The 13,663-nt window shown below is 41.9% G+C and overlaps 1 protein-coding gene across 1 annotated transcript; it reads right to left on the reverse strand.

Annotated features, from left to right (window-relative positions):
• Positions 1-204: 204 nt before the first annotated feature.
• On the reverse strand, positions 205-13,251 carry clcf1 (cardiotrophin-like cytokine factor 1). The gene is made up of 5 exons (XM_059345711.1): positions 13,177-13,251; positions 2,484-2,638; positions 1,138-1,783; positions 688-1,107; positions 205-600 (listed from the first exon to the last, which is right to left on the reverse strand). Exons 1-5 carry the CDS (start codon positions 13,193-13,195, stop codon positions 467-469), a joined length of 1,374 nt encoding a protein of 457 aa, XP_059201694.1. The 5' UTR covers positions 13,196-13,251; the 3' UTR covers positions 205-466.
• Between the last annotated feature and the right edge of the window lie 412 nt (positions 13,252-13,663).

Consider the following 13,663-nt stretch of genomic DNA (forward strand, 5'->3'; position numbering starts at 1 on the left):
CCAGAAAATGAATGTTTGCTGATTCACACATCTGGGGGGTCACTGAATCAGTTTTCACTCAATGGCTGCACTGTTTGTCTGTGCGCCTGACACTCGGCCTAACCCTGTGTGCGGTGTGTGTGTGTCTAACCACCACCTACAGTGGTATTTCTGTTGATCTATGAGCCATGAAGTCCAGTAACTCGGCCCAGTCTCAGCACGTCTCGCTCAGTGAGCTGCTATGTGCATCATGTGCGACAGTGCTGGTAGTGTGTTAGCTTTGTGTGTGTTATATTCCATTAGTGCTCCTGGTGACCTGCCAAATAGTCCTTCATTCACTTGTTCCAGTATGGTATGAATGAACATGTTAAGTATAAATGTGTGTGTGCTTTAGTCTGTCTAGCCTCTCAATTTGTCTCCACTTGGATTTTGTGTAAATTATAGATGTCCGATATACTGCACTCATGTGTCTCAATGTCTCAGTGTCTCAGCCCCTGAGTCTCTTCTTGAGGCGGTTAAAGTCCTTCGCTGACCGCCACAGCCAACTCTGCAGCTCTCGCAATATCCAAAACCCCTCCACCTTCCTGGCGAAGTCATTCATTGTCGGCCGCACCGACAACAGCGAAGAGGAGGCAGAGGAAGGGGAGGAAAGTAGCGGAGTCAGGGGAGGTGAAAGGAGCGACGTGCCCCTTTGTAAAGACAGAGGGACGGGTTGGGACAGGACGGTGTGCTCCTCACCCGCTCCGAACTGGTAGAGCAGGGAGAGGGTGGACAGAGGGGGGGGCAGGGTGGGGGAGAGGAGTGAGCGAGGAGGCCGACGCTGATGATGGAAAGTGGAGGAAGAGGAGGTGCCCTCCATGTTTGTTTGCTTCTCCATAATTCTCTCCACAATATATGCATCTTCTTTTCTGAGCGTGTCTATCTGATGTGAGTTCAGGTTGTAGCTGTATTGATTGTTGTTGTTGTTGTTGTTGTTGTTGTTTGTTTGGATGTAGCCTCCTGTGTCTGGGAACGACACTTCCACCCTGGGTTCAAACTGCCTCTCCTTCTCCTCTCCATCCTCATTGATACTCAACAACCTTCTCCTCCCCCATCTCTCCTCCCCTTCCTCCCCCTCCAGCTCCTCCTCTTCCTCCCCCACTACTCTCTCCTCTGTGCTTGCAGTCCATTTTCCGCTCTCTGGCTCTTCTCTCCTCCCTCTCCTTCCTCTTCCCTTCTCCCTCGATCCGCCACTCCTTCCTCCAGCTGCGGTGGCCTCCGCTCTCCTCCCCTCCTTCCCTCTCCTTTTCTCCGCCAAGTCGACGGTGACGCCGTCCTCCCTCTCTCCTCTGACCACCCTCGTCTCGCTTCTTCTTTGGCTGTTGCGCTGACCAGACTCTGTCCTGGTCCCAGCTCTGGACCTGTAAAGGCTCTGGCTCATCAGTGGAGAAGGTCGGGCCCCCCCTGCCCCCCTCTGAGGGTACTGCAGCTCTCCACCGTTACTCCCCATGTTGGCAGATGAAGGAGGAAGTGCGTAACCGAGGGTGGTCATCAGTGCAGATATGGAGCCCAGCAGTCCATCCAGGCCTGTGCAAAAGTGCAGCAAAGAGGTCTTGAGGGAGGGGCAGAGGGTGGAGCGAGCTAACTCCCTGACTGCTGCCAGCAGGACAGAGTAGGCCTTCTGGTTCTGGGCGAGCCGAGCTTGGTTCTCCAGGCCGTGCCACAGCTCCAGACGGGTGGCAGCGCTGGGCAGGGACAGAGCAGTACTGTTGGGCCGAGGAGGGGAGAAGTCTTTCTCGTTGAATGGAGGGCCTAGGTAGGTGAGCTGTAGGAGATGAGAAGAAACGGTGAGCGGGTTTAATGGATAATTTAAGGTTTATGACTAAGGTTCATAGTTTGGGCCATCAGTCATTCATCGTAACACTTTTAGCAGCTTTATTGCTGCGGTGAAGTTTGCCAAGAAACACAAGATCAGACAGGTTGTAAAAAAAGCTAACAGTTTAGCCAGTTTATCTAAAGCATTTTATTTGGAGGTTAAACTGCAAATGAGAGCAATTGTCGTGAAATAATTCCTCAATCGAGGTCAAGTACTTTAGATAGAGCATTAAAAATATATACTACAACTTTTTTGCACCTTTGTAATTTCCCCCTGTGCCTGTGTCCCAGTTTATTCATAACGTACCAATTTTCTTAAAATCTAATCATTTTATCAGCTACAATAATTATTTTTTGTGATTTGTACAAAAGGGTGCTCATAAGTGGTAGTCATAAAAGATGTGCCACCTCTTGACCTTATAAATGAGCCTCCATCATCCATGTTGACTACTGACTGGAGGGAAAACAGAAAGAAAATATGTCCAGGATGTCACTGTCGATTTTGCCCGATAAAAATAGATCGGAAAGGAAACAAGTGCGTGAAACTTTGCAACAACAGAGTTGGGGTCATCAATTTTACGGGGCTTAATGGAAACTTTTTTTTTGTGATTAAATACTTAAACAGAAAGGTATCACAAAACATGACTCACATATATGTCTTTGATTTCCTTGAGCTGATACTCCAAGTATTTGGTCAGCTCGTACGTGCTTTCTATCGAACTCCTCTCACTGGCCAGGCTGTGTGAAGAATCCAGGGCTGCCGCCATGGCAGCGGCCAACAGCAAGACGAGCTGGTGTTGTTGCACTGTGAAGAAATTAAAAAATAATAATTAAAACTCAGACAGACAGTGTAAGGTGTTTCTTTAAGGACACTCACATCATGGGTGTCCAAGTGATAATTAACACACACTGCGGAGGTATTTTTAATCATAACAGAGAGGTGAAATTTATCTCAGCCATTATTTTCTCAGACATTTTGTGATTATTTAACTTGGATGCTTGGGTTATAATGAATTTGATGATTCGAGAGCTCAACAGACAAAAAAAACACCTCCTGCTACAGTTTTCAAGCTTTGCACTGTTCGCTGCACCATCACACTGTTTATAGGAATTTTTTTTACAATAATCTGGTTTATTTCTTTGTCTCTATGGCGATGGCCTCGTCTGTTTACATATTGTCAGGTCAGAGTCATCTGACACTGCCAATAAAGCTTTTTCCGTTTCCCATCTAATTTAAGAGGTTTCTGGCTGTCGGAGGTTTACTCTGGCTTCAAATAAAACCTCGACTAATAGCCTCAGACAGTCAGACAAATGGCTCTTATGTTCAATGCACCAGCCTGTCAGGCAAACAGCCGCTTTAACACACACACACACACACACGTGGCTTCTTTTACAATCACAAACATTAATGTGTTTGTATCAGTTGTATGTTTGCTGTGGACTTCTTGTTTAGGCTTCAGAGTGTTTGTGTAGGTGTTTTATGTTACTGTGTGAGTGTTTGTGAGAATGTTTGTAGCCGTAATTTTATATGTGGATGAAATTCTCTGTGAGTTTATACAACGATTTAAGTGTGTGTGCTGATAAATGTGTGTGTGTGTGTGTGTGTGTGTGTGTGTGAGAGAGAGAGAGAGAGAGAGAGAGAGAGAGGAGGGGGGTTGTAACATTGGGAACCTTTTAGTGCCCTTGTCTCTGGTTTCAAACAGAGAAAATTGGAGCTGAAAGGTGGTTTTCAACATTAAGGAACTTCATGTACGTCCACTCCTCTTCCTCCCATGCTTGCTGTCTCTGCACGCGTTCTCCTTCACACTCTCTCCTTTTACTGTCTAAACCTCTCCTGACACTTCTGTGCCTGAGCGCGACACACACATTTCTTTCATTGTCTCTGCTCTCCGTCATCCTTTTCCATCCTCTCAGCGCTCTCTCTCTTCCTCTCTCTTCCTTTCTCTCTCTGTCTCATCCTCTTGACACCCAAACGGTAGGCAGTAATTCATGCTTGTAATTATGGGCAAAACATGCTGCTGTTCAACAGGTGTGAAATATGTATTGCACAACGTGTGCCTATTTTCTCTTCGTCTTTCTCTGACTCACCTCAGGCTCCCGTTGCACCAATTTAATCCTTTTTTCCTCTCAAACTTGTCACACTGCACTCAACTTTTTGTTCTTTCCCATCATACCTTTCTCCTCCCCACTTTTCTCTCTTATCTCTTTTCTGCCTCAGGGTCAAAATAACAGCAGCCAATTAACCCCGATTAGCTCTCATACTCTCCCTCTTTTGCCTCGTTTTTTTCCTTCGTCTTTCATCTATCCATCACAACGGGCCCCACAGGATGAAAACTTGACTGGCTTAAACACTCGAAAAACATTTATCTTCAACACGTTTTCAGTGGTTCTAAGAAAACAAGTTCTGACCTAAAACAGTCAACACCTTTTTCCTCTGACTCAGACACTTACATTTGGCGTATCGGTATGCACTCCCTAACAAGGGTTGGGTAGAAACTTCATGGTATGCTGTCTATACTACTCAGTACACAAAAATGTGTAGTCTGCTGCGTCGGTTAAAACAAAGATGTGTAAAATGTGTCACAGAGGAAATTGTCGGATTTTGAAATTGTTATATTTTGTTATTTTTGCTTTTCTGTGCCTTCAGCCAAAGAATCAGAAAGAAACCGAATAGTCATAAGACATTGTCAAGTAATGTTAATCAATGGCAGTTCTTGACTATTTCAAATGGGGGGACCAGGCTGGGGCCATGCAATTTTATGGGTACCAAGTATTGACAATTGCCAAAATAATCATTATCACAATGTGAATAAAATTTGGCTCCTTAAATCCACAAGACTCTCAGCTTTCCAGTGATACCACATGTATTTAATCCCAGGTCTGTTTACGGACCTAAATTTGAAGAAACGTTAAAATACATTTATACTGCATGCACATTTTTAATAAGTGGGCATGTCTATAAAAGGGAAGACTTGTTGTTATGCAAATAACCTAGTTTTATTCCTATCTGGGGTTGTCAGTTTTTCCCTCAACAAAAATTTGCCTAACTTGGAAATGTTTTTTTAGCCCCTGTTCCAACATGGTATCATGTCATGGCTAGTATCAATAGACTCCTTAGGTCTTGTAGTTTCATGTAATACCAGTATATTCACACACTTAGCACAAGCTCATTACTGTCTAGTAAATTAATTTCATTATTGTTTCAAATTGCAACTAGTACAACAACTAGTAACTGTGATTACATACTGTATATTCAAAAAGTTCTGCGTTGTTTTGGGTTTTAGTGACGGATTGACTGACAGATTGGGAAACTGACATGTTGTAATTAAAACAGGATTAGAAATGCTTGTCATCAAAAAATCTGGACTAACAACTCCCTGATATAAAAAGGAAAAAACAGCCTCCTTCATAGCAGGTAACTCTTCCTTTACCTGTTGACCCTGAGTTTGTCGGCTTCACATCAAAGCTTCCTCCCAGACTATTTTCTAAAACACTGTAGTTTGGCCTGGCAACTCCCACATGCTCCCACACACACCTTGAAATCAGTCAACTAGGACAACCCCCGTCAACCAAGTCTTCTCCGATCTCTTCGACCGCAAAAGCCTCATCACCTGTCAGAAGCAATAAGCATCTTTCATCGACGCCTGAACATTTGGAGCTCATCAAGCCACGGGCTCCTCCCACCTCACATCCTCCATTAGCATCAAAACACCCTGAAATCAACACGACATCGCAGAGTAAACAGCCCTGGAGGAAGAGGACGCACACAAAAGGGTCACATTCAGAATGAATAAACAGGTACCAAAAAAAAAAGGCTGGAGAGGAGAAAGAAAAGTTTCCTTGGCAAAAATCAACCCAAACTGTTCCAAACCGTTTTCTTTTGTCTGCAGCCACATGCTCGGAGATGATTGCCAGACATGAAAGCCTCTTGTTGTTTTGATTGAGCGTTGACATGTAAAAAAGCATCCTCCGCTGTGGCTTAAAACAGCCGCTCTTTTGTACATGTAAACTGAGATAACTTAAACCCTGAGCCATGTTGTTGTTATATAATATTACATTGAGCAACTACACTATAGTCGGCATACAGCCCGACTTCAAGGGGAGCCCTGCAGGCTTGGGGCTGTGTACCTGGCAGTGGAAGCACACTCCGCAGGGCAGGGTTGAAACCAGAACATTCTCCGTGGGAGGATTGCGTTACAGCAACACAGGGGTTCCCTGCAACGGCCGACCATGACCTGCCCCTGTGCACTTATGTGTGTGTGAATCTCTACACACATACCTATTAGGATTTACACACACGCACGCACAGGGGAGCTCCATTATTCACAACAGATCATATTTTTATATATCAGGTTTGTTCACAGTCAGATGTGGCACTCTGCAGTCTGGCTGCCATGTGCGATACAGAGCTCAACATGAGGTTTGGGCGCCAGAGCTTCTGAGCTCCTAATAGGTCAAAAATAAACACCAGCACAAGGTCAGGGTTCAGAGTTGAATTTTGGGGCACATGGTTGTGTTTAGGGGCAAAAGGAGCCTTGTACACACTTGACATTTAGACTCCAGACGGTGTTTTGGTAAACCAGTGACTCAGAGTTTGTGGGTGTCTTCCATCCAAGAGGACTAGTATTTCATCTTTCCCAACATGCACCACCATTTGAGGTTTTAAACAAGCACTTAAACAGAATTTGGTATTGTGGGAAAACCATGTGCAAGTTAATCTCTCCAGTCTGGTCCAGGAAAAACTAGCTCCAGTGCCAGAAGAAGTTGCCCTTCATCGCTCTAACCACTTGAAAGAGGTCTTAAACAGAAAGGAAACATCAGAATGTACGAGATGTTAGAATCCGGTCAATTAAGATGTTTATTTACAATGTTTTTTTCCATTGATTAGGATGACTGCAGTGTGTCATGCCATACTTTTGGTGAGCATACATTGTAAGACTTTGACAAGATTTAACATTAATCAAGCCATGCAGTCGGATTTTGGAACAAAAAGTTGAAACATCATCTGTGGTGTGTTTTTCAGAATCAAAACAACTTGCTGCAGGCGACACCCTCTCACTCCTCATACATGAATGTTGTCTAGTCACTCTGCAGCACCTCTCTGCTGCATGCAGAAGTTGCTGATGTTCCCAGCCGTGTTTCATGCTATATGCTCGTTAAATGTAATGTGAGTGATTTTTATAATAGATTTAAATTCAATCCCAGAGTCTGCAGACAATTGCCTGATATCAAACAGAATTTTTGACTTACTTGTTACAGTCTGTTTCCATCTTCAATCAGACATTGCCTCCACTCTAAATGCTTTTGGAGAGGGAGGTTTTTTTTAATATTCCCTACCCTTGATATTCCTGGTTTTGACAGTGTTTTAAGTGTTGAGCGAAGCAAAGTAAGAACAAACTATGATGTCGGATGATATTGAGTAGACATTACAGCCTTGATAGCAGTGTCTATCTTGTTTATAGCGGTTGCCATTGTTTGTTTTTTTTCAAAGTTAAGTCAGTAACTTGGTGGAGTGGACTGATCCAAAAGTCTGAAATCAGACAATACAGACACATCCCCCTGTTAATCTGATTTACTCATGTGTTTTTAATGTGTTTCTTTTCTATCAAGACTTAATAAAAAGTAATGTGATTACGATCTGAGCGCAGTCTCCGTCTCTATATTAGCTACTTATGCACATTGTTAAAGGAAAAAGCCACTGTTATGACAAAAACAACAACAAAACTGTGACTAATTTAGGCTTATTAAATTAGGTAACATCACAGCAAGAAGTAGGTTTTACTATCCTTCCAATATGCCTACACTGTGACTCCGACTATAAACTTGAGGTTTACTTAGTAGCTTTTCCCAGAGTTTTATGTTGTATCTTTAGAGTCTTGTTCTGTAGTTTGATTATGTGCCATCCAGATCAGAGTTGCAGTGACACCTGGCACCACCTGACAGATTCACGTTTGACGAAGAAGGCTGTGGGAAATGGTTGAAAATGAATTTTCAAAAATCTGGTAAGTGTAGTACAGAATATTTTCATCAGAGATCTTTTTCCCATGTCAACAATTATTCTCTCGCAATCTTTAAATAAAATCAATTCAATATCACTAGAACATGTGATAACTTTGATTATTCGTATATTTAGTTACTTTTTGTTACCTATTTTTTAACCTCACAAGTGTCTCTCTGAGAACATGCACCCGTCCTCTGACTTGTTTTGCATATTTCTTGTTATGTAGTTGACGTGTCGGAGTCAAAGCCGGAGGCTCATTGTGGCTTTGTTGACAGAAAAGACCCATCAAAGCCAAACTCAGAGGAGCTGTTTGTCTCTTGCATAGTTTTTTAATTCATTCTGCTACACAGTACCTGGTGGCATTTCTGCCTTCTATCGTAAGACTCAAACCCTAAACGTAAACACACCTGTTCAGGTCGCCACGGGCACATATCTGTGGGCTGATGATGTGGGGGATAAAGCCACAGTGGAGGTTGACAGAGACACGCGTTGGGTGAGTGGGGGTAAAGGGGGTTTGACAGTCTGGGGTCAGGGTCGGTGTTGTGTGTCTGTGTACAGTTAAAGGCCAGATTTATATGCAGTCTGTACTCAATCAAATGTGCATTCCTTTACTAACTCAACACACACAAACGTGCACACACATGTGTCCAGATTGTGCACTGGAGACCCATGTACACGCACACATTATCCTGAATAAATACATATAAACAAACACGCACACATAGTCATGCACAAACACACATACTTCTCCCATCTCTCGTCCCATGAGACTCCTTCTGAAGTTTGTTCATAGTGAATTTCAAATTGATCCACTTGGCACCGGACACACGCTGGGGTTGCCAAACAACATCAATGACCCAAAAACAAACCTAAAAGAAAACAACTTAGAAAAAAAAATCCAATAAAAATTTTGTTTATGCCCAGAAACTCTGTGAAACTATTTCTCACTAGTCGTAAACTCGGCGTCCTCTGTTTGTTTCGCCTTCTTATGTCTCTCCCTCTTCACCTTATAAGCCAATCCATCCATTCCCTTTTTATTTTTTTTAAAATCAGTGGATTCCAGGCGCTCCCAGCTTTATCGCCATGTTTGGTTTCAATTTTGTTGTCGCTTCATCTGTCCCCCTCTCTCCCTAAATCTTCCTGAAACATCAAACCTCTATTTTAAAGTCTCCTTCCTTTCTCTCCCTAATTATTGTTCCCCTCTCTTCCTTTCACTAATTGGCTCCACTCGTTCTCTCCATCTACATCTTTCACTGCCTCCTTCCCCTTTTTCAGACCTTCGGTTTTTAATTTACCTCTTAAACCCCCACCCCTCACCCCGGCTACTTCCCATCTCCACCTCATGGTTTTCTCTTAAACAATTCCTCAAAATAGAATCAGACAAGAACGCGCTAATGAATTTCATGGCCTCTGCTCTGTCACTGCTTTTAAGAGCAAGCAGCAGTTAAAAGTAACACAGTAATGCACTTTAGCAGAGCTCTGGCAGCGCCGGGGGAAAGCATAGAGCTGAAATTACTGGCCAATAAATAGTCAGGCGACAGAAAATGAATCAGCAACTATTCTGATAATGGATTCGTCGTCATTTTTCAAGCAAAAATGGAAGATAGATCTCGTTGGAGCTCTAGAAATTAGAGGATTTGCTGCAGCTGCTTTTTTTTTTCTTTTATAGTAAACTGAATATATTGGATATTAGGTCGACATTTTTGGGCTTTTCTGTCATATTATCTAACATTGTGGACCAACTATCTGATCAATAAATTGACCAAAAAAATTGTCAGATTAATTATTTTTAAAAACATTTGTTAGTGGCTGTGGTATTGTAAGTCTTTTTAAAAATGTAATCTTTTTGTCCTTGCTAATTGTCAAATTGTTGATTTTATATTTATCACTTGTTCTACTAGTCATTTTATTTAGGTACATCAGGGTCTTTATTATTATTATATTATATTATTATATTATATATATAATTATTAAATTCATTGTGTCAACATATCGTCTTTAAATTTAGCGGCTGCTCGTCATCTTATTTGTGTATTTGCTGTGTACTTCCTTCAACTATATTTCAGAGGCAGAAATCTTACTTTTTACTCCACTATATTTATTTGACAGGTAGTTACTCATCAAATTAAGATTTTATTCATATAAAATGAGAATTTAAAATATACGATGCATTGTTATACACCCATTTATACTAGAGAGTTTATAAAAACTTAAACACATTAAAATGCTGGTCACATATTGATCCATCAGTAACAGGGGCAGTTCTTTTTACATAATGAGTCACTTTGAATGCACTTAGAGTAAAGTTTGGAATAAGGGGCCGTATCTAATAGTATTCTTACAATTTGGTATTAGGGATTTGGATCTGGAGAGTGAGGAAAGATATTTTGGGGTCTTGAAGGATAGAGACAGAGGGTAGAAGGAAGAGAGGATTTGAAAGGAAGGAGGGAGAGGAAAAGGAGTTGGTGGAGGGGAGAGAGAGAAGGAGAGTTTTCTGAAGCGAGGGGCCATGTTAATTTGGGAAAAATGTAAACAGCATGTGTAACTGTTCAAAGCGTGACCGACTCATTTTATATCATTCCCCCCTACTCTCTCCTCTCTCTTTCCCTCTGGGTGCTGCTAACTTCTGTCAATCGGGAATCTGCACTGCATTAACCCCTCTACCGCCAGTTCCTCTCTCCTTCTCCCTCTCTCTCTCTCTCACTCTATTTACTTTTATCTGTCTCTACCTCTCTTTACTCTCTCTCACCCGCAACACACACACACAGCCTCCCCCCACCTCCACAAATCCTCCTGACATCCATATATATACCGTGAAGAATTGAGGATGGCGCTGAGCGAATCAAAAGATGTTAAAGGTTCACTTTTGTCTCTTTTCCACATCCCCTGCTCTCTCTCTCTCTCTCTCTCTCTCCCTCTTTGTCTCTCTCTCTTTTCACTCTTCCTTTGTTTCCTCCTATTGGTGGGTGTGTTTGAGCTCACTGGTCTAACACACACTAACGCTTTTATGTGAAACACACCGACACTAATTCAACCCTCTCTGCAATAACAGGCCATGTCTGTGTGTGTGTGTGTGTGTGTGCATGTGTGTTGGAAACACAGACTCTCAATACGATATTATCACAATAAGTTGCCCACAATGGTGATTGTATCATGATACATCGATTCTGCGATACTTGATACATTGCAAGGCAGTAATTTACAATATGTTGCAATATCGGTGTGATTGCAGAAGAAATATATCTCTAAAAAGTTTAACATTTTGTATTAATTCACTGCACTGTGTTGTCATTTTCTCAGAATTTGACCACTCAAATAAAACAATGTACAACAATGCTATAAGTCCTTATGCACAAACACACATACACACACTTACTGCAACTTGTCCACGTCCACGTGTGCAATCATTTCAATGTAAAAAAGCCTGAAACCGGCAAAAAGCTGAACTGGTAGAAAGCAGAAAAGTTCTGAGGTTAAAATGTACAAAGGCTCGTGAAGTTGTGACTCTTAGTCAAACTGACAGAGGAATCCATTAAGAGCAGCTGTGTGTTTTAATAAAAAATATCGATATCTGACGTTAGTTTATAACAAAAGGAAAAAAACAACATTGATTTCTTGTTGCCTCCTGTTGCAGAGAGAGAGAAGAATATCTCTTTTTTTTTTTAAATGTGAACGTGTGAAATGTGGACATGTGTTTGTGTGTATGTCAAATGCGTTGTGTTCTTTGACAGCTAAGCCTTCTGTGTATTTATTTGCTCTGAGTATCAGAGGGAGCAACAGTTTGTTCTGCACTCAGCTCTCTTCCCGTAGGCCAGACATTCTCAAAGTGGGGTCCAGGGACCCCCAGGGGTCTGTGGCACTCTGCCTGGGCGGTCCATGCAAAGTTTTCATATTAATCTATCATGATATAAAATCTTTACTTCACAATGGTCTTGATATGTGTGTGTGTGTGTGTGTGTGTGTGTGTGTGTGTGTGTGTGTTGTGAAATACACATAAAATGAACCCTTCTCTCTTAATTTGAGTTTGTTTCAAGTTAATGGCAGTTGCACTGTTTTATGGGTATTCTATCTTGATGGTGCAATTATTTTTTTAGAAGTCTAATATCTTCTCATGCGTCTTCTCTTGTGCTCTTTCACATAACCAAGACTGCAGAAGTGTAAAACAAGACTACTTTATATTATTCTAAGGGACATAGATGAGGAGCTCTGTGGTATATTCTGTCGCGGTGGTCACATCATGTGAACCGACCAGCCATCAGTAAATTTGGCCTCATGGTGTGACCACCAAGACCGGGTGAGGAGGGTGAGAGAGGGAGGAAGAGAGGAACTTGGTAAAGTTTTCTTTAGCGCATCATTTTTCAGTACTGTCTCTCTTTCACCTCCTTTTCCTTTCCTTCATAGACATGAAGCAGCAGCCGCACCAGCCGTCCCAGGGGGAAGCGTGTGTGTGTGTGTGTGTGTGTGTGTGTGTGTGTGTGCGTGTGTGCTCTCACACCCTGACTAACGTGAATCATGTACTTTCTCATATCGGTGACAGCTAACTAGACAGGGGCTTTAGCTGCCTCTGACCCCCTCAACCTCTGTCATTTTTTACTGTGAATAAGAGCCACCCTCCATCACCCCCCCCCCCCCCCCCCCCTCTCTACTTTACACACACTCACACTTTCTTTCAGTCTTTTTACTCTCTCTCTTCTCTCGCTCTCTTTGAGGTCTGTTAATCTCACATTCCTCTCACACAGCCTTCAAATTTCTTCGAGGAATACATGACAAAAAAAATCTAAAAAATGAATAAAAGTTTGCCTCTGTGTTGAGCAAGCCCATTCCGTATTTCATTTTTTCTGTGTCAATTATTTCTTTGACCTTTGAGGTTTGCTGATGAGCCACCAAACCCTTCTGTTGATTCATCAAAAATCTTTATAACCTAAAGAGATTATTAATTGCCAACTAATTTGGGATATTTAAAAAACACAAATTAATACAACTTTTTAAAATGTTGTTATTTCTTTCTTTGAAGGCTTAAAAAAATAATTTCTCAAACATAGGAAAATATTATCATTAGGTGATTTAGTTTTACCTGCACAATTAAAACACGTGATGTGATTAAAGCTATTTTGAAAGTTTGCAGAAACAGAAATAAAACGGGTTAATATTCAGCATTCACATTTTACACAACTTACGGTAGCCTATTAATTTGATTTGCAAGAAAATAAATCACACGAATGACAAGAAAATTGCTACTGCATAATAATAGCCCGAAGCGGGACAGATGATGAAAATAAAAAAGTAGTCCAAAGTTTTTTTTTTTAGTTTTTTTTTTTAAACTTCTTTTTAAATTGACTTACCTCGGCAAAACTTTGTCATTTTTTCTCCCAGTCCTTTTATTCCTTTCAGCTCGCTGTCAAAAATTCATCCAGTGGTGAATTTAAGAGCTGAAATAAACCGATGATAAAGTCTCCTCTCCTGTTGTAGATCAATTCGCGCTCTAAAAACTTTTTCTCTCCACCCTCACACCACTCTGTTGGAGATAAAGTTAAAAAAATGCAGGTGATGTCGATTTAATCCTACAAATGGATGTATTGATTATATAAACTGATGGAGTTGAAATATTGACGCTCCGCTGGCTTGGTGTGTGTGGTCTGTGTGACAGACTGACTGACGGCGGAGCCTTTTTGTAGCCTACCTCCTCCTCCTCTTCTTCTACCCCTTTCTCCTTTTCCTCCCCACCTTCCCATCTCTCCTCTTGTGTCCTCCTCCTCCTCGGTGCTGCCGGTGATTCACCGGGTTGACGCATCACAGCTCAACTTGACAGAGCCTCTGAACCACGGGACT

This window comes from Centropristis striata, chromosome 12 (assembly GCF_030273125.1).
Source record: "Centropristis striata isolate RG_2023a ecotype Rhode Island chromosome 12, C.striata_1.0, whole genome shotgun sequence".
Lineage (NCBI taxonomy): Eukaryota > Metazoa > Chordata > Actinopteri > Perciformes > Serranidae > Centropristis > Centropristis striata.